The following is a 19,683-nucleotide window of genomic DNA, read 5'->3' on the forward strand; positions in this document are numbered from 1 at the left end:
TGTCTACTCTCTCCAGTGGGCTCCTGTTGATGATGGGGGTCTGGTAGTTCCTCTCCTGCTTTGTATTAAAGTCCACTATCAGCTCCTTTGTCTTGCTGATGTTCAGAAGGAGATTGTTCCTCTGGCACCAGTTCTTCAGATTTCCAATCTCCTCTAGGTAGGCCGACTCATCATTGTTGGTGATCAGGCCCACCATGACAGTGTCGTCAGCAAACTTGATGATGGTGGTTGAGTTGGTAGTGGCAACGCAGTCGTGGGTGTACAAAGAGTACAGCAGGGGGCTCAGAACACAACCCTGGGGGGCTCCAGTGCTGAGAGTAAGTGAGGCTGAGACATGTCCGCCCATCCTTACTGCCTGCCTTACTGGTCTGCCAGTCAGAAAACTGGAGATCCACTGACACATTGATGAGCTGAGTCCCAGGTGCTCCAGCTTGGTGGTGGGTGTGGAGGGAATTATGGTATTAAATGCAGAGCTGTAGTCGATGAAGAGCATTTTAACATAATTCCCCCTCCGAGTGTCCAGGTGAGTGAGAGATGTATGGAGGAGATGTGAGATTGCATCGTCCGTGGAACAGTTTGGATGGTATGCGAACTGTAGTGGGTCCAGAGTGTCTGGTAGTTGAGAAATGATGAAGTCTCTGACCAGGCGTTCAAAGCACTTCATCACTACTGAGGTGAGGGCTACAGGGCGATAGTCATTGAGAGAAGCAGGATGAGGTTTCTTCGGGACAGGAACAATGATGGACTCTTTGAAGCATGTGGGGATCACCGACTGAGATAAAGAGATGTTGAATATCTCAGTGAACACAGGTGCTAGCTGGTCTGCGCAGGTTTTGAGAATACGACCTGAGATGCCGTCTGGTCCTGCTGCTTCCCTGGTGTTCACTCTTTTGAAGGCTCTCCTCACGTCATGCTCGGTGATGATGAACGCGTTTCCGGTGCTGGCAGTGTCTTCCTGTCTGTAGCCGTTAGCCCCGCTATCATTAGCATTGCTAGCGTCTTTAGCTGCAGCCTTGAAGTGAGCATAGAAAGTGTTCAGCTCGTCTGCCGGAGTCGCGTCCGCGTTCGTCATACTGGTTGTTGATGTTTTATAATCCGTTATTGTCCTTAATCTTTGCCACAGGCTCCTAGAGTCACTCTCCCGTAGCACTGCTTCACCTCTTTCACTGCCTTCGGACGCTGTATGGCGCAGCCTTGTACGGTTCCATGTCCCCCGACGCAAGTCCCCTGTTGTAAGCAGCGGTGCGAGATCTCAGAGCGTCACGAATGGTTTTATCCAACTACGGCTTCTGGTTGGGAAACGTTCTGATGGTCTTTTTCTCCACGGTATTGTCCGCTAGTTTCCTGATGAATCCCACAATCCCACCGCTTCTGTAAACACGCTGATGTCATCGGAGCTGTTTCGGAACATGTCCCAGTCTGCAACATCGAGTGCGTCCTGTAACGCGGCCACCGTTTGGTCCGTCCAACGTGCAACCTCCCTCTGAACCGGAACTTCCTGTTTCAGCCTTTGTTTGTATTTTGGCATGAGAAAGATGGCGACGTGGTCGGATTTAACAAACGGAGGGCGAGATTGTAGTGTCTGTCTTGTAGACGTCCTTGACTGTAGTGTAACAGTGGTCCAGTGTCCTTTCGCCCCTGGTGAGGCAGGTGATGTGTTGATGAAAGTCCCGGTGTTGTGTCTGGTGCTGTGTGAGTGCCTTATGCAGCTCGCATAAGGCAGTGTCCGTGTCCGCTTGTGGTGGAATATAAACGGCGCTGATTATGACCGATGTAAACTCCCGAGGTAGATAAAAAGGACGACACATGATGGACAGTAGTTCCAGATTTGGTGTGCAGAAGCGTGTAAGAGGAACAACGCTTGCGCTGATGCACCAGCTGCTGTTCACCATTAAACGCCTCCACTTGACTTCCCCGAGTCCCGCGTCCTGTCCATGCGGCGAACCGAGAAGAACTCGGTCAGCTGGATGGCGTGGTCCGGCACCGCTGGGTTCAACCATGTCTCAGTGAAGCAGAGGAGATTTCAGTCCCGTATGTCTCTCTGGAACTTTATCCTGGCCCTGAGGTCATCGAGCTTGTTCTCCAGTGACTGGACGTTGGCGAGCAGGATGCTAGGCAGAGGTGTGCGGTGTGCACGGGCTCTCAGCCTGTTCCTGACGCCGGCTCGTTTCCCTCGGGGCCGCCGCTTCGCGTCGCGTCCTTTGTTCTCCCTCAGGATCTCACTCGGCCAGCTCGGATCCGGAGTTAAAAACGTCAAATTGTGAGTACATTGTACACCAATAGAAACAAGAGTGTCTCTATCATAACTAATGTACCCCATGGGGGTAATTTTGCCCATTTTAAAACGCTAAAAACTGACTTAAATAACAAAAACAAAGAAAAGGTGGTCGGAGCAGTCGTGACGGCAGCCGACCTCACCGGCGCCATCTTGGACACATACATGAGTGTGTGTGTGTGTGTATACATGAGTGTGTGTATGTTTGTGTGTGTGTGTGTGTGTGTGTGTGCCTTACCGGTACAGTAGTGTCCTTCTTCTGTGGATTTATAGCCGGTGTTGCAGGAACATTGGTAGTGTCCGATCATGTTCACACACTGTCCGTTCCTGCACAGTTTATCACTCAGCTCACACTCATTAATGTCTGCACACACACACACACACACACACACACACACACACACACACACACACACACACACAGAGAGTCTGTAAAAGTGTTTAACTGTAATCCTCTCCAGTAGACGATTCCAGAAATAAAAGCTCATGATACATCATCAGTCATAATTCTGAGTGTTAATGAGTTCAGCTGGAGCTGTTCAACAACTGGAAGAGAATAAAAGGAAGAAAAGGAAGAAAAGGAGGGGTGAGAAAATAATGAAAAGGAAAATAACGTAATATGAGAATAAAAAATGAGCACAGAGTACAAAAGCGAAAAAGAACAGAGAAAAAAGGAGAAATAAAGACAAGAAAATCAAGAAGAGAAGGAACTTAAGCAACAGGTGGAAAAAAATGAAGAGTAGAGAAGAATAAGTGAGAGAAGTGGGGAGGAAAGGGCAAAAACATGCGAGAGAAAAGAACAAGAAAGCAGATCATTAAGGGGGGAGGGGGGCAGAAAAAGAACAGAACAAAAAGAAAAGATTCAAAAGACAAAGAAGGTGTCAAATAATTTTTAATAATTCAATTTTAAATTTCTCTCTCTCTCTCACACACACACACACACACACACACACACACACACACACACACACACACACACACATTCTCCCTCTCTCTCCCTCACACACACACACACACACACACACACACACACACACACTGACCCAGGCAGGCGGTTCCATCAGGAGAAACTTTGTGTCCTTGGGGACAGTTGCAGTGGAAGCTTCCCTCAGTGTTTATACAGTCACCTCCACGACACAGGAGCGGGTTTCTCTCACACTCATCAATATCTACACACACACACACACACACACACATATATATATATATATAGTACAGAGCTTATCACCATGGTGACGGTTTAAAGAGTCATTATGGGATGTTCAGTGCATTTTACATACATACGTAAGGTATAAGTGACGCACGCGAGTGTTTCACACTCACCCATACAGTTCTTCATCATCATGAAGCCACTTTCATAACCAGGGAAACACTCGCACTCGAAATCCCCCGCCGTGTTCACACACGTCCCGTAACCACACACGTCAGGAGAGATACGACACTCATCGATATCTGTACACACACACACAGGGAACACTCTTAGTGATGCAGGGGACACATATCCTTGTGTGTCATGTGTGTGTGTGTGTGTGTGTGTGTGTGTACTGTGTGTTTAGGTGAGCTCACCTGTGCAGTTCCTTTCATCAGCATCGAGGTCAAAGCCACTGTTACACCTGCAGCGGAAACTGCCGATGGTATTCCTGCACTTCCCGTTAGTGCAGAGGTTATGGATCATCTTACACTCGTTTATATCTGCAGCGTGAAAGAGGGATGTCCTGTCATTCACACAGAGGGCTCATGGACAGACAGATAGAAAGACAGACAGATTTAACATGAAGACGCTCCTGTCCTCTGTTCTAATACAGACAGCTGTTCTCTGAGGACTCGTGACTGCAGTCACTCGATTGTTCAGGACTGGAGTTTCCTACAGTCTACCTGAGCCTCCAATAACCAATTGGACTCCATATGAACTTCTCCACATCTCCTGTTCTACTGAACTTCCAGCCTCCTAACACACAGTATGAGTGCAGATCAATCCCTGCTGTCTGTTATCACCCAGATGAGGATGGGTTCCCTGTTGAGTCTGGTTCCTCTCAAGGTTTCTTCCTATTACCATCTCAGGGAGTTTTTCCCTCAGCACCGTCACCCTCGACTCATTCATCAGGGACAATCTGATCATTCTGATTCACACACACTCACATCTCATACACACTTATAATAATTCTATTGATTGTGTAAAGCTGCTTTGTGACAATGACAATCTAATAAAAGTGCTGTACAAATAAAACTGAATAGAATTAAAAGGCAGACAAACAGGCAGACAGACAGGCAGACAGACAGACAGGCAGACAGACAGACAGACAGGCAGACAGACAGACAGGCAGACAGACAGACAGACAGACAGGCAGACAGAGGCAGACAGACAGACAGACAGGCAGACAGACAGACAGACAGGCAGACAGACAGACAGGCAGACAGACAGACAGACAGGCAGACAGACAGACAGACAGGCAGACAGACGGCAGGCAGACAGACAGACAGGCCTGTTTTGCTGATATTTTAACTCGTAATGTTATTAGATTGTAAGTCATTATTATATTTTAAGATATCATTATTACAATTTACTGTTTGTTTATTTAAGATTTTAATATAATGATTTTTTTACTTTTTCGTTTAAACTTTAAATTTTTGTTTAATTTTCCAGGGTAATAACTCAGTATGTCATTATTTCATTTTACAGTCTCATTATTTAGTCTTAAAGAAAACATTGTTATTTTGTATTTAAAATCTTATTTTGAGTTATTAAATGAAATAACAGATGAAAGAAGCAGAAATTACACATTTTGATGATATCTGTGTGTAAAGCTATTTAATGAGTAAAAATGACAACACACACACACACACACAGACTGAGTGTGAGTGTGTGAGTGTGTTTGTGTGTGAGTGTGTGAGTGTGTGTTTAGGTGTGTGTGTGTGTGTGTGTGTGTGTGTGTGTGTAGGTCTGTATGTGTGTGCGTGTGTGTGTGTGTGTTTAGGTGTGTGTGTGTGTGTGTATGTGTGTGTGTGTATGTGTGTGTATGTGTGTGTGTGTGTGTGTGTGATTTCTGCTAGTTGTTCTGATCAGTGTGTTACATGTCTGAGTGTGAATGCTCCGCGGCGGTAATGGGACTACACCTTTGAGGAAGGGTTTCCCGTTGATGAAGTCTCCGCGGTGGGAGAACCCCGGGCCCCGTGGACACAGACGGTTATACTCAGCTGAACCTTTCTCAGGACACTCGTCACACTCCGGCCCCCAGGCCACGCCCACCGAGCAACAGCACGCATCCACGCGGTGACGGCCTGGAATCGGAGCGCCGCATCGCTCGTCCTCATGGGACAGGTAACACTGCTCTGTGCGCAGATCTGCACTCAAACACACACACACACACACACACACACACACACACACACATATACAGGTCATGGTAGACTGGGGTGTTCTAATTTCTAGAGGTCATAGGTCATCAGTTTCTCCTTAGACCCGGTTATACTTCCCATTTTTAATGAACCTGTAAACAGTATGACTTATAAACATATGAAGTTTAAACTCTGCTACACACTCACACACACACACACACACACACACACACACTGACCGATGCAGATTCTTCCGGACGTGTCGATGGTCATTCCGGTGGGACACTGACAGAAGAATGATCCGATTGTGTTCACACAGTTTCCATTAAGACACAAACCAGGAAACACCTCACACTCATTCACATCTGTAAACGGACAAAGAGAGAGATCTGACTGTGTGTGTGTGTGTGTGTGTGTGTGTGTGTGTGTGTGTGTGTGTATTTATCTGTTTTTCCATTTGTCTTTCTGTTACCTTCACAAACTGTTCCTTTGCCTCGGATGTGTCCTTTAGGGCAGTAAGTGTCTGAGGGAGAAAACCAGGACCATCAAACACACACACACACACACACACACACACACACACACACACACACACACACACAGTAATGACAAGGACAAATCTGCCATTAAAAATACAACTGTGTGTATTTGTGCTTAAAATGTGTGTGTGTGTGTGTGTGTGTGTGTGTGTGTGTGTGTGTGTGTGTGTATATACCTTTCTCACACACTTTACACGGTGACCCCCACGCCACTCCCACGGTGGCACAGCACTCAGATTTTAGTGTTGCTCCATTAATGTTCACCTCACACTTATTGTTCACCACCTTCAGCCAGCATGTACTTTTACTTGTCTCTATACACACAAACATTCACACACACAAACACACACAAGTGCACATACAAACACACAAATGTACATACAAACACACACCAACACACAAAGTAAAAATAAACAAGAAAGTTAACTGCAGTTAGACAGCTTCATTTACAGACCTTTAATAAACAGCTCCTAGTTTACAGGATTTTTAGTTTACAGATCCTGTCCTTACAGGTCCCCACTTTACAGATCCTGTCCTTACAGGTCTCCACTTTACAGATCCTGTCTTTACAGGTCCCCACTTTACAGATCCTGTCTTTACAGGTCCCCACTTTACAGATCCTGTCTTTACAGGTCCCCACTTTACAGATCCTGTCTTTACAGGTCCCCACTTTACAGATTCTGTCTTTACAGGCCCCTACTTTACAGATCCTGTCTTTACAGGTCCCCTATTTACAGGTCCCCACTTTACAGATTCTGTCTTTACAGGTCCCCACTTTACTGATTCTGTCTTTACAGGTCCTCTCTTTACAGATCCTGTCTTTACAGGTCCCCACTTTACAGATCCTGTCTTTACAGGTCTCCACTTTACAGATCCTGTCTTTACAGGTCTCCACTTTACAGATCCTATCTTTACAGGTCCCCACTTTACAGATCCTGTCTTTACAGGTCCCCACTTTACAGATCCTGTCTTTACAGGTCCCCACTTTACAGATCCTGTCTTTACAGGCCCCCTCTTTACAGATCCTGTCTTTACAGGCCCCCTCTTTACAGATCCTCTCTTTACAGGTCCCCACTTTACAGATCCTGTCTTTACAGGTCCCCACTTTACAGATCCTGTCTTTACAGGTCCCCACTTTACAGATCCTGTCTTTACAGGTCCCCACTTTACAGATCCTGTCTTTACAGGTCCCCACTTTACAGATCCTCTCTTTACAGGTCCCCACTTTACAGATCCTGTCTTTACAGGTCCCTACTTTACAGATCCTGTCTTTACAGGTGCCCACTTTACAGATTCTGTCTTTACAGGTGCCCACTTTACAGATTCTGTCTTTACAGGTCCCCTCTTTACAGATCCTGTCTTTACAGGTCTCCACTTTACAGATCCTGTCTTTACAGGCCCCCTCTTTACAGATCCTGTCTTTACAGCTCTCCACTTTACAGATCCTGTCTTTACAGGTGCCCACATTACAGATCCTGTCTTTACAGGTCCCTACTTTACAGATCCTGTCTTTACAGGTCCCCACATTACAGATCCTGTCTTTACAGGTGCCCACATTACAGATTCTGTCTTTACAGGTCCCCACTTTACAGATCTTGTCTTTACAGGTCCCCACTTTACAGATCCTGTCTTTACAGGTCTCCACTTTACAGATCCTGTCTTTACAGGCCCCCTCTTTACAGATCCTGTCTTTACAGCTCTCCACTTTACAGATTCTGTCTTTACAGGTCCCCACTTTACAGATTCTGTCTTTACAGGTCCCCACTTTACAGATTCTGTCTTTACAGGCCCCCTCTTTACAGATCCTGTCTTTACAGGTCCCCACATTACAGATTCTGTCTTTACAGGTCCCCACTTTACTGATTCTGTCTTTACAGGTCCTCTCTTTACAGATCCTGTCTTTACAGGTCCCCACTTTACAGATCCTGTCTTTACAGGTCTCCACTTTACAGATCCTATCTTTACAGGTCAATCCTTTTTCACCCACATCACTTCAACTGTTCCTGTTTTACAGGTCTCAGTTTAATTTCCTTAAATTAACAGGTCCTTGTGTTTTGAGCAGGTCTTAATTCACAGGACTTGTTTTCTAATGTCTTATGTTTCTAATGTACAAAGTTCACTTTATTTTATTTCAACTGTGTTTAAGTTTAAGGATTCCTTTTTAAATAGCTGTTAATGTCCCCAGTTCATACATCACTGGCTCCCTTCCTCTCTTGTTTCCAGGGTCCCTAGTTTACCACGTTTAGTTTGAATTCTTCCACACTTTTAAGGATCCTCAGTTTACAGGTTTCACCTCTCTGGTTATTTCTTATGTCTTTGTGTTTGAACATTCCCAGTCTGCTTTGCTCTCTCACATCTACCTGGTTTAATTCCCTCCCAGTTTCCAGCTGTTTCTTTCTTTCCTATTATTTAGTTCCCGGTGCACAAAGTAATTTGCTCCTTTTCCATTATTTAAATTAAGAGGAGTTTAACGTTTTGCAGTTTCCCTCGTTTACAATGTTCCAGAACTCCATGTTAATGTGTGTGTGTGTGTGTGTGTGTGTGTGTGTGTGTGTGTGTGTGTGCGTGTGTGTGTGTGTGTACCAATACACTGGGTCCCGGTGGAGTCCAAACTGCTCCCTGTGCCACACTCACAGGCGAAGCTGCCAACAGTGTTCTTACATTCTCCATTCACACAAGGGTTGGACAGACACTCGTCGATATCTGCACACACACACACACACACACACACACACACATGCTCTGAGTGTTTAGCAACATGAGTTGCTCTCCAGTTCTCCAGTCTGGGTGCTGAATGCGTGGTACTCTAGTTGCAAACACTCGAACACACGGGAAAAGGCTTAATATAGTATAATATACTGAACCTCTGGGTTCCGACACATAAGGTCTGTTTTAATTGTTGGTTCTAAGTGAAACTCACCCTCACACACTTCAGTCTCAGGCTTGAATTCAAAACCTTTAGGGCATTGGCAGACATAGCTGCCTGGAGTGTTCCGGCAGAACCCATTATCACACAGCAACCTGTTCCTCACACATTCATCAATATCTGAGTCAAACACACACACACACACACACACACACACACACATATTAACGCATCCACAATAAACAGTGGTTCTTTAATTAACACAGTGAACTGATTAATACATTCTGATTATGAACTACATATAATGTATTAATGCACACACACACCTATGCAGGTTTTCCCTGTCAGGTCCACCTCAAAGCCCAGGTTACAGTTACACTTGTAGGTACGGAGCATGTTCTCACACTCTCCATTTGGACAGATATCAGGATTCAACGCACATTCATTAATATCTATAAGACACACAACACCACAGAGTCACAGTGTGTGTGTGTGTGTGTGTGGGTGTCAGACAGAGAGAGAGAGAGAGAGAGAGAGAAAGAAAGGGGAAAACACAGATAAAGTAATCTTACCTCTGCCATCAGTGGTGGTACCGATTCCACTAGGACACAGAGCAGCAAATTCAGCTGAAACACAGACAGACACAGATGAGATCACACTACATAGTTAAATTCTGGTTCATTAGTGTTTGGCTCTAATGATGCTTTCACCCCTACAGGTTTTAATCCACTTTTACCTATAGTTTGTATCGCAGACATCTCTTTACATATCTGAGCAGTTGGGGTTTAGGGCTTTGCTCAGGGGCCCAACAGTGGTGCTGGGGTTTGAACCTTGGACCTTCCAATCAGTAGTCCCACACTTTAACCACTGAGCTACTCCTGCCCATATCACAGTAATCACACTCGAGTGTGGACTAAAGCAGCCGCACTAAGACCTCCACAAGGAGGTGGTCTTAAACCAAATCCTCTTATGAACTCTGGTGCCGTCCCCCTGGTGAGAAAGCACACCGCTGATCAGCATGTCACAGTTCAGGAGGATTAACACATGCTGCCTCCTTCGAAAATTTCTTCCCCGTAATGCTCAAGAATTGGGACTGTCGGCCACCCAGTCTCGACCAGGTTCGACTCTTGCCAGACGAGAGGCGCAAAAAGAAAGTGTGAGCAGCTGGGCACCCCCTCGTAAAGACTGGGGTACGGCTCGCCGCCCTTCACAACAAGGTCGGACCGGCGCACTGTTTTCTTCACAAAGAAGAATCCCTGAGGCTCATGCGCCCAGGACCGTAGGGGTGGCTCCCCCCGGGGCGGGGCGCATAGAATTTCTTTTAAGAACAAAGTGCCCTTCCTGGCACCCTCAGGAGGTCGGTGTTCTTGCTCCACCCCCACTGGTGTTTCAGGCAACACCGGTCTCCAACATGAGATTAGCTTTTCGGTCAGTCCCTGCCGTAGTCCAGGATGCCGAATTTCTAAACCCCCCCCCCACTCCCCAGGTCTACCCGAAGTGCTAAAACTCGTGCCCCTTTCGGAGAAACTGACAGCGTGGAAGCTACTGCCAGGTATATCTCCTTGGGTATTAAGGACCGTAGAGAAAGGCTACAGGATCTAGTTCGCACATCGCCCTCAGCGTTTCAACGGCGTGGTCCCCCCCTCTGTGAAACCAGAAAGGGCGCAATTGCTGACTCTAGAATTGCAGACGCTGCTGAAAAAAGGGGCATAGAACATGTTCCCCTGTCAGACAGAGAGTCAGGCTACTACAGTCGGTATTTCTTGGTTCCCAAGAGAGACGGGGGAGCTACGTCTGATTTTAGATCTTTGCGGGCTGAACCAATATCTCAAAAAGTACAGGTTCAAAATGTTGATTGTCAAAATCATTGTTTCACAAATCCAACCAAGGGATTGATTACCAGTATTGAGTTCTTACATTTGGTCTAGCTTTCTCACCCCGCACGTATACAAAATGCATGGATGCAGTCCTGGCTCCCTTGCGACTTTGCGACTATGCAGACACAGTTGTCTCCCGCTTGTGTCAAACCCATTCTCAACACCCTAAAAGAGATCAAGCTAGACCAGAGAGTGACTGTTCGTCACTTTTAAAAATCTTTAGGCCTTATGGCAGCTGCATCCACGGTGATACCTTTGGGTCTTCTGCACATGAGAGTATTTCAGTTGTGGCTGAGACCCAGGGGTTTTCACTCAAGGGCCAATCCCCAAAGGCTTGCCTTACGGGCTGCCTCGAATTGCCTCGATATGATAGCTTTATTTTTGGCCCTAAAACACTAATTCCAACAGTTGAGAGGCTACCATGTCCTAGTGCGAGTGGACAACACAACGGTAGTCTCATACATAAATCGCCAGGGTGGATTGGGCTCGTGCCGCTTAAACAAGCTAGCGCACCAGGTTCTACTTTGGGCACAGGACAAATTCCTGTCCCTCAGGGCAATTTACATTCCATGGCATATGAATGTGGGAGCAGATTTGTTGTCCAGACAAGCTTTGTCACATGGGGAATAGAAACTCCACCCTGACGTAGTCAGTCAAATCTGGGAAAGATTCTATGTAGCAGAGGTGGACCCCCTACTACTCTCTTACTCTTCCAGCTCCCCTGGGTCTGGACGCGATGGCCCATACGTGGCCCAAATTATGCCTTTACGCGTTTCCCCCGATAGCTTTGCTCCCGGGAGTCCTGGTGAGGGTCCGTCAACACGTTTTGCACCTCTTATTGATAGCGCCCCGTTGGCTGACCAAAGTGTGGTTCTCGGACCTAATATCTCTCCTCGACAGCTCGCCCTGGGCAATTCCAGTGAAGAGGGATCTCCTGTCTCAGGCGCAGGGAACAATATTTCATCCCCGGCCCAAGCTCTGGAACCTTCACGTCTGGCCCCTGAGGGGGACCAATTAAGAGATGCTGGTCTTTCAGCCAGTGTTATCGAAACTATTTCAAATGCTAGGGTTTCCTCCACTAGAAGAACTTATGCTCTTAAATGGAATGTATTTGAAGATTGGTGCATGGCAAAACATGTAGACCCAGTCCACTGCCGAATTGTTTCAGTGCTGGAGTTTCTGCAAGAGAAGTTGTTCTCAGGCTTATGCCCTAGTACTCTCAGAACATATGTAGCTGCTATTTCGGTCTGCCATGTTCTGACTGATGGGGTTTCTGTGGGTAAGCACCCTTTAGTTGCCCGTTTTATTCGTGGGGCTAAACAGTTAAGGCCGCCCACTAGAGCCGTTGTCCCTTCCTGGGACTTATCTATTGTGCTCAAAGGTCTCCTTGACACCCCTTTTGAACCACTAGAGTCAGTGCCTGTCAGGCTTCTGACCTCAGCCATAAGGTTTTCCTCTCTAAAGAGAATTGGAGATCTGCAGGCTTTGTTAGTCTCCCCATCCTGCCTGGTCACACTTCGCTTCTACTGTGGGTATCAGGGCTCATTCAACCAGGGGGATTGCCTCATCTTTTGCGCTCGCAAGAGGTGTTCCCCTATATATATATATATATATATATATATATATATATATATATATATATATATATATGGGATATATATATATATATGGGGCAGTGGTAGCTCAAAGGGTTAAGGCATTTCTCTTTTTCTTCTGAGCACTGTGTTCTGTGTTTTTACTGTTTGTGATCTGGATGTTGAGCATTTGTTCCTTGGCTCGAAGTGTTTGATGTACTGTAGATTTTGATTTATTGCTTTTGGGTTACATTCTGCTTTTTTAAACTTAGATTATGTAACAGTCCCGAAATGACGAGGTTCTGGCTTAAGTATTTGGTTCTGCAATGTGTGTTTGCTTCTAGTGTTTCTGTTTTCTGATTGTTGGAACAGAAACAGAACCTTTTGGGTTCCGCTTAAATTTCTTATGCATTTGTGTTTGGGTTAAATTTTTATATTAATTGTGGGATTTTGTGTTATGACCTGGGAATTACTCAGTTTTAAGTGTTCAATTATGTGTTCTCGGTTGTGGGGTCCATTAATTTGATGCTAGGTTTTAATGGTTAGATCCTAGAGTTCAGGATGTTGGTTTCTTTATTCATGTGAGTGTTGTTTTTAAATTAGTGTTTGTGTTTGTGTTAGGTACCTGCAGACTGTGGTGGGCAGGGTTGGCATGGTTCTCCAAATGCATACTCCGTACTCGCACAACAGCATTCAGATTTTGTCAGCGCACCGAAGAACGGCAGAACACACTGGCCTCGCTTATAACCGCCATAACACGTACTGCGCATGTGTGTGTCTGCGGGACAGGAGACAGCACGTAAGTAAGTAAGTGTGTGTGTGTGTGTGTGTGTGTGTGTGTGTGTGTGAGACTCACCCACACATGTGCGACCATCAATGCCAACAGCAAGTCCTGGCATACAGTCACACCTAAAGGAGCCCTCGGTGTTCACACAGCGGCCGTTTAAACACATACCTGGAGTCTCACATTCATCAATGTCTAAATCAACCAAACACACACACACACACGCACACACAAAGAAAGAAGATTTTATTATAAATATAACTGCATCAGAGACTTTAGTTTACAGATCTCTATTTTACACCTGTCAAGTTTACAATGTCCTTAATTTACAACCATCTGGTTTAGGACTTTACTGGTTTCTAGTTTGCTTCCATTTGGCTTCCATTTTATCCAGTATACATTGTCCTAGTTAGAATTTTATTTAGTTTTAAATTACCATATTTTACAGATAGTTTGCTTTTCTGCCCTTTAAAAAAACCTGCCCTAGTTTGTCTTTTCTGTACTTGACAGGTCCCTACTTTACCTTTACCCTACTTTATAGGTCCCTTGTTTCCCTTTTCCATACTTTACACATCCCTAGTTTGTCTTTTTCATACTTTATATGCTGCTTGTTTCCGTTTTCATACAATACTTTACAGGTACCATGTTTGCCTTTTCTGTACTTTACATGTGCCTAGCTTGTTTTGTCCATACTTAACAGATCCACAGGTTTCCCCTTTAAGTAGTTCCCCTTACCCCTAGTTTACAGGTCGCCAGTTTAAATAGACCAGTTAAACTGTAGAACGTGTTTGTGGATAGAGTTCCTTTTTGTGGTAGTGTGTGTGTGTTGTGGCAGAGTTGCTTTGATCAATGTTTTGTTTCTAGGTGTTTTAGGACTGGCATGTTGCCAGGAAGTGATTTGTTCAATGAATTGTCGGTGAGTTAAATAATTTAAAACGTTAAACAGAAATCTGAATTCAATTGCATTGTATAATGTGATTTAATCAATTCGATACACTTTCACTACAGAGCCAAACTGTAATAATGCAAATTGCATACAAAAATATAATTAGAATTATAACGTAATGATTATAATAGCAAGCTGCATTTATTTTATCAATTCAGGGTTAATTAGATGTGAATCTCTCTCTCTCTTTATCTCACATGCATAACTGATCACAATCACTTTAATCCAAACAATGTGTGAGAGTGTTATGACTGAACTCACTGGCCTGTGTGTGTGTGTGTGTGTGTGTGTGTGTGTGTGTGTGTGTGTGTGTGTGTGTGTCTGAGAGTGTGTATGTGTGTGAGTGTGTGTGAGTGTGTGTATGAGTGTGTGTGTGTGCGCGTGCGTGTGCATAGGCTGGTTTTGTTAAACAGAGAGAATGCCAAGTTCCTCACTAGACTACACAAATCATTAATGAGAGAATACATCAACCATAACGACCCATTAGGAACAGTGTGTGTGTGTGTGTGTGTGTGTGTGTGTGTGTGTGTGAGTTTATGTTTGGAAAGTGATTTACAACTGACACAGACATTATATTATATTATATTATACATTGTATTATATTATTGTATTTAACTTATAATACCAGTATATAACAGTAACACATTAATCTACACTCACATATTTATTCATGAATAATTACCACACACCCTCCCTCAATCACACACACAGCAGGTTTGTCTCAGAACATACCATGTATAATTGTCCTTTAAACCATCCACACTATGATCCAGGAGTGAATGAGACCTGCATTATTGTACTTTATTACTGTACCTTACCTAAAGGTCCCATATGTGACTGTTTCTGTAACAAGTGCTCCCCTCAGAGTGTGTGTGTGTGTGTGTGTGTGTGTGTGCTACAGCTAAAATACCCCAGATGATGCATTGTTTCACTTCTCATTGGTTCAATGTCTATGTAAATGAGCTCCTGCTGAGTCACGCCCACCAGAGAACATCGAATTGGTGTGTTTAAATCCTGGCCAGTACACACATGGCAAAAGGACAAAAATGAGAGAATGCAGAAAATGTTTTTATGTTTCATTTAAGTGTAACTACAATTAAAGGGATGTACTATAATTTCTAGTCAGAGACAGTTAATTACTGTCCAATACACACACTGACTCGGTCACTCATCGTCTATAGCGTTTACCCTGTACAGGGTCATGGGGATTGGGTTGGCGGAGTCTATCCCCAGAGACTCAGGGCACTAGACTGGGGGCTGAATACACCCTGTATGGTGGACCAGTCCATCATAGGACACACACATTTGCTCACTAGATGGACTGTAGAAACACCAATTAGCCTAAAATGTCTGGAGAACCCAGAGTAAACCCACCCGGCACATGTTGAACATGCAAACTCCAGGGAGGAATTAGACCCTAGACCCTGAAGGTGCGAGGCCACAGTGCTAACCACTGATGTAATATACATCAATACAAATCCGTCCACACCTGATATCACACGTGTTTTGTGTGAAGTCTCTCACCGATGCAGTAACGTCCTGTGCCGTCCAGCAGGAACCCGGCTTTACAGATGCACTTAAAGCTGCCATCATCGTTGATGCACATCCCGTTCAGACAGATGTTCCTAATCTTACACTCATCCATATCTAAGCAACACACACACACACACACAAAACAAGTGAACAAATAATAAAACACACTCGCTGCCTGCTTTTCTAAACCTGGTAGCTAAACTGCAGAAATACATCAGATTTAATCATGTATTGTATATTAAATACTCATTTCCCACAATTTTACTGAAGACCAGAGAACTGAGCTTGGACAAGAGGCTGGAAGGTGAAACCTTTATTAACTCTCATCTGTCCATTTATTTCTCTCTATTTTTAAACAATGGCACTTTATTGTTAAGAAGGTATATCAATAGGATGAATTAATACAGGTGTAAAATAAAGAACCTCTTTCTCCAGCACTCTGTTTCAGACCTCCACACTTTGCACCTGTTAGATTTCTATGTTCCTTATATGATAATAACTTTCATGTTTCTTACAACATGAGATAGTACTAACGATAGATAGATAGATAGATAGATAGATAGATAGATAGATAGATAGATAGATAGATAGATAGATAGATAGATACAATCCCGTGTCTTTTTGTGCCGGTCCCAAGTCTGGATAAATGCAGAGGGTTGTGGCAGGAAGGGCATCCGACGTAAAACATGCCAAATCAAATGATGCGAATTACTAAGAGGACTCCCATACTGGACCGGTCATGGCCCGGGTTAACAACGACTGCCAGCAGTGCTGTTGACGTACAGGGTGTTGGGGGAAATTGGGCTACTGTTGGTCAAAAAGGGAGAGGAGGAAGGCGTGTTCGAAGACAGAAAGAGAAGAGGAAATACAAGAACTTTAAATGTTGGGACTATGACAGGAAGGAGTATGAAGGAAGTAGGAGTATGACTATGAAGGAGATCAGTGACTGCAAAGTATTGGTAAGGGAAAGTGTAGCCAGACAACACAGGATGGTGGTGTGTAAAATGACCCTGGTGGTGAGGAAGAGGACAAAAGCAGAGCAGAGGACAAAGTGGTGGAAGTTGAAAAAGAAAGAATGTTGTGCAGTTTTCAGGGCGGAGTTAAGACAGGCTCTGGGTTTTCAGGAGGTGCTTCCAGTTGACTGGACAACTACAGTTGACTGGGCTTGCTAAGAAGAAGAGGGACACCTTTAAGGACTGAAGAGAGTAGACAGGAGTACAGGGAAATGCAACGTAAGATGAAGGCAGAGGTGGCAAAGGCCAAACAAAACGCATATGAGGACTTGTATGCTAGGTTGGACAGTAAGGAGGAGAGTTGGATCTGTACAGGTTGGCAAGGCAAAGAGATAGAGAGGAGGGTGATGGAAAGATGGAAGGAGTACATTGAAAAGTTGATGAATGAGAAAAATCAAAGAGAACGAAGAGTATAAGACGTGACTGTTGTGGAACAGGAAGTAGCAAAAATCAGTAAGAGTAAGTTGAGGAAGGCGTTAATGAGGATTAAGAGTGAAAAGGCAGTTGGTCCTGATGACATACATATGGAGGTGTGGAATTGCTTAGAAGTGGTTGCTGTAGAGTTTCTGACTAGTCTGTTTAAGAAGATTTTGGAGAGTGACAGAATCCCAGAGGAATGGAGAAGAAGTGTATTAGTGTCGATCTTCAAGAACAAGGGGGATGGGCAGAGCTGTGGCAACTACAGAGGAATAAAGTTGATAAGCCATACAATGAAGCTTTGGGAAAGAGTAGTGGAAGCTAGGTTAAGGGCAGAGGTGAGCATTTGTGAGCAGCAATATGGTTTCATGCCTAGAAAGAGTGCAATGGATGCAGTATTTGCTTTGAGGATGCTGATGGAGAAGTACAGAGAAGGTAACAGGGAGTTGCATTGTGTCTTCATAGATTTAGAGAAAGTGTTTGACAGGGTGCTGAGAAAGGATTTGTATAAGGAAGTCTGGAGTGGCAGATAAGTATGTTAGAGTGGTGCAGGATATGTATGAGAGCTGTAAGACAGAGGTGAGATGTATAGTAGGTGTGACAGAAGTGTTGAAGGTGGAGGTGGGTCTGCATCAAGGATCGGCTCTGAGGCCCTTCTTGTTTGCTATGGTGATGGACAGGATGACAGATGAGGTTAGACAGGAGTCTCTATGGACAATGATGTTTGCAGATGACATTGTGCTTTGTAGCGAGAGCAGGGAACAGATGAAGGAAAATCTAGAGAGATGGAGGTATGCTCTGGAAAGCAGAGGAATGAAGGTTAGCCGTATCAAGTCAGAATACATGTGTGTGAATGGGAGGGACATACTGTAAGTGGAACAATAAGGCTACAGGGAGCAGAGGTAAAGAGGGTGCAGGACTTTAGGTACTTAGGGTCAACAGTCCAGAGCAACAAAATGTGTGGAAAGGAGGTGAAGAGGCGGGTACAGGCAGGTTGGAATGGGTGAAGAAAAGTGTCACGTGTGTTATGTGACAAAAGAGTATTAGCGAGAGTGAAAGGAAAGGTGTTTAAGACAGTGGTGAGACCAGCACTGCTCTACGGCTTATAGACAGTGGCACCGAAGAAAAGACAGGAGGCAAAACTGGAGGTAGCAGAGATGAAGATGTTGAGGTGCTCTTTGGGAGTGACAAGGATAGATATGATCAAGAATGAGTTCATCAGAGGGACAATCCATGTTAGATTTTTTGGAGACAACGTTAGAGGGGCCAGATTGAGGTAGTTTGGACATGTTCAGAGGAGAGATTGTGAACATATTAGTAGAAGGATGCTGAGGTTGGAACTGCCAGACAGGAGGTCTAAAGGAAGACCAAAGAGGAGATTTATGGATGCAGTGACAGAGGACATAAAGTTAGTTGGGGTGAGAGAAGAGGAAGCAGAGGATAGGGTTAGATGGAGCAGATGATTTGCATGAATCCTGAAAGGGATTAGCTGAAAGACCTAGCTAGCTAGATAGATAGACAGACAGACAGACAGACAGACTTTATAGACCCTGTAGGGGAAAATAATTGTGTTACAGCAGTAGCAGGTTACACAAACAGCAATGAGGAAAATTGCTTTAGAAAATTGACAATTCAAAATAAGAAAAAGAGATGAAATGTAAAAAATTGTCAGTATATTTATGTGTGCGTAAGGTGACAGTGAGTATTGTCATCTGTTACATTGAGGTGAGTTGTTGTACAGTGCGAGAGCAAGGAATGGTAGGAATGATTTCCTGTACCGTTCTTTGTGACAGCGAAGCTGGATCAGTCTTTTAGAGAAACAACTCTGCTGCCTCTGTATGGGATCATGTAGTGGGTGGGATGGAATTTCCATGATTGACAGGAGTTTGTTCAGTGTTCTGTTGTTCCTCCAACCTGTCAAATTTGTGTCCAGTTGTGTGTTCTGCCTTGCAGATAATTCTGTTTATCCTGCCTGCATCCATAGCACTGATGCTGGTCCCCAGCAGACCATTGTAAAGAGAACTTGCTACAACAGACTGATAAAACATTTCCATCATCCTGCTGCAAATGTTAGAGGATCTGAGCTTCCTCAGGAAATAAAGTCTGCTCAACTGCTTCTTTTACACAGCATCAGTGTTGGTCTTCCAGTCCAATCTGCTGTTCAAGTGAACACCCAAGTACTTGTAGTTGGCCACAACCCCAACTTCTCAATAGTAACAGGTTTAATCATCGTTTTACCCTTCCTAAAGTCCACTACCATTTCCTTGGTTTTTATGATGTTTAGGAGCTGATAATTTCTGGTGCACCACTCCACAAGCTGTCCAGAAGTCTTCTATACTCTCTTGTCCATCCCTGATACACCCCACCACTGCAGAGTCATCAGAGAACTTCTGGTGGTTGTATTGGAAATCTGAGGTGTACGGAGTAAACAGAAATAAAGAAAGAACAGTCCCCTGAGGTGCTCCTGTGTTGCTGACAATATTCAATTAAGTGACTGGATAATCCTTTACCACACTATTTGTT

General features: G+C 44.5%; 1 protein-coding gene across 1 annotated transcript in view; it reads right to left on the bottom strand.

The window, feature by feature from the left end:
- Nucleotides 1-19,683, bottom strand: part of fbn1 (fibrillin 1) — a 98,379-nt gene that overhangs the window by 35,378 nt on the left and 43,318 nt on the right. The window contains 15 exon segments of the mRNA XM_053500419.1: nucleotides 2,514-2,639; nucleotides 3,319-3,444; nucleotides 3,599-3,727; nucleotides 3,842-3,967; nucleotides 5,390-5,617; nucleotides 5,851-5,976; nucleotides 6,084-6,134; nucleotides 6,327-6,464; nucleotides 8,734-8,853; nucleotides 9,071-9,196; nucleotides 9,343-9,468; nucleotides 9,589-9,642; nucleotides 13,093-13,245; nucleotides 13,324-13,446; nucleotides 15,722-15,844. Coding sequence (XP_053356394.1) covers nucleotides 2,514-2,639; nucleotides 3,319-3,444; nucleotides 3,599-3,727; nucleotides 3,842-3,967; nucleotides 5,390-5,617; nucleotides 5,851-5,976; nucleotides 6,084-6,134; nucleotides 6,327-6,464; nucleotides 8,734-8,853; nucleotides 9,071-9,196; nucleotides 9,343-9,468; nucleotides 9,589-9,642; nucleotides 13,093-13,245; nucleotides 13,324-13,446; nucleotides 15,722-15,844 — 1,875 coding nt within the window.

This window comes from Clarias gariepinus, chromosome 7 (assembly GCF_024256425.1).
Source record: "Clarias gariepinus isolate MV-2021 ecotype Netherlands chromosome 7, CGAR_prim_01v2, whole genome shotgun sequence".
Classification (NCBI taxonomy): Eukaryota; Metazoa; Chordata; class Actinopteri; order Siluriformes; family Clariidae; genus Clarias; species Clarias gariepinus.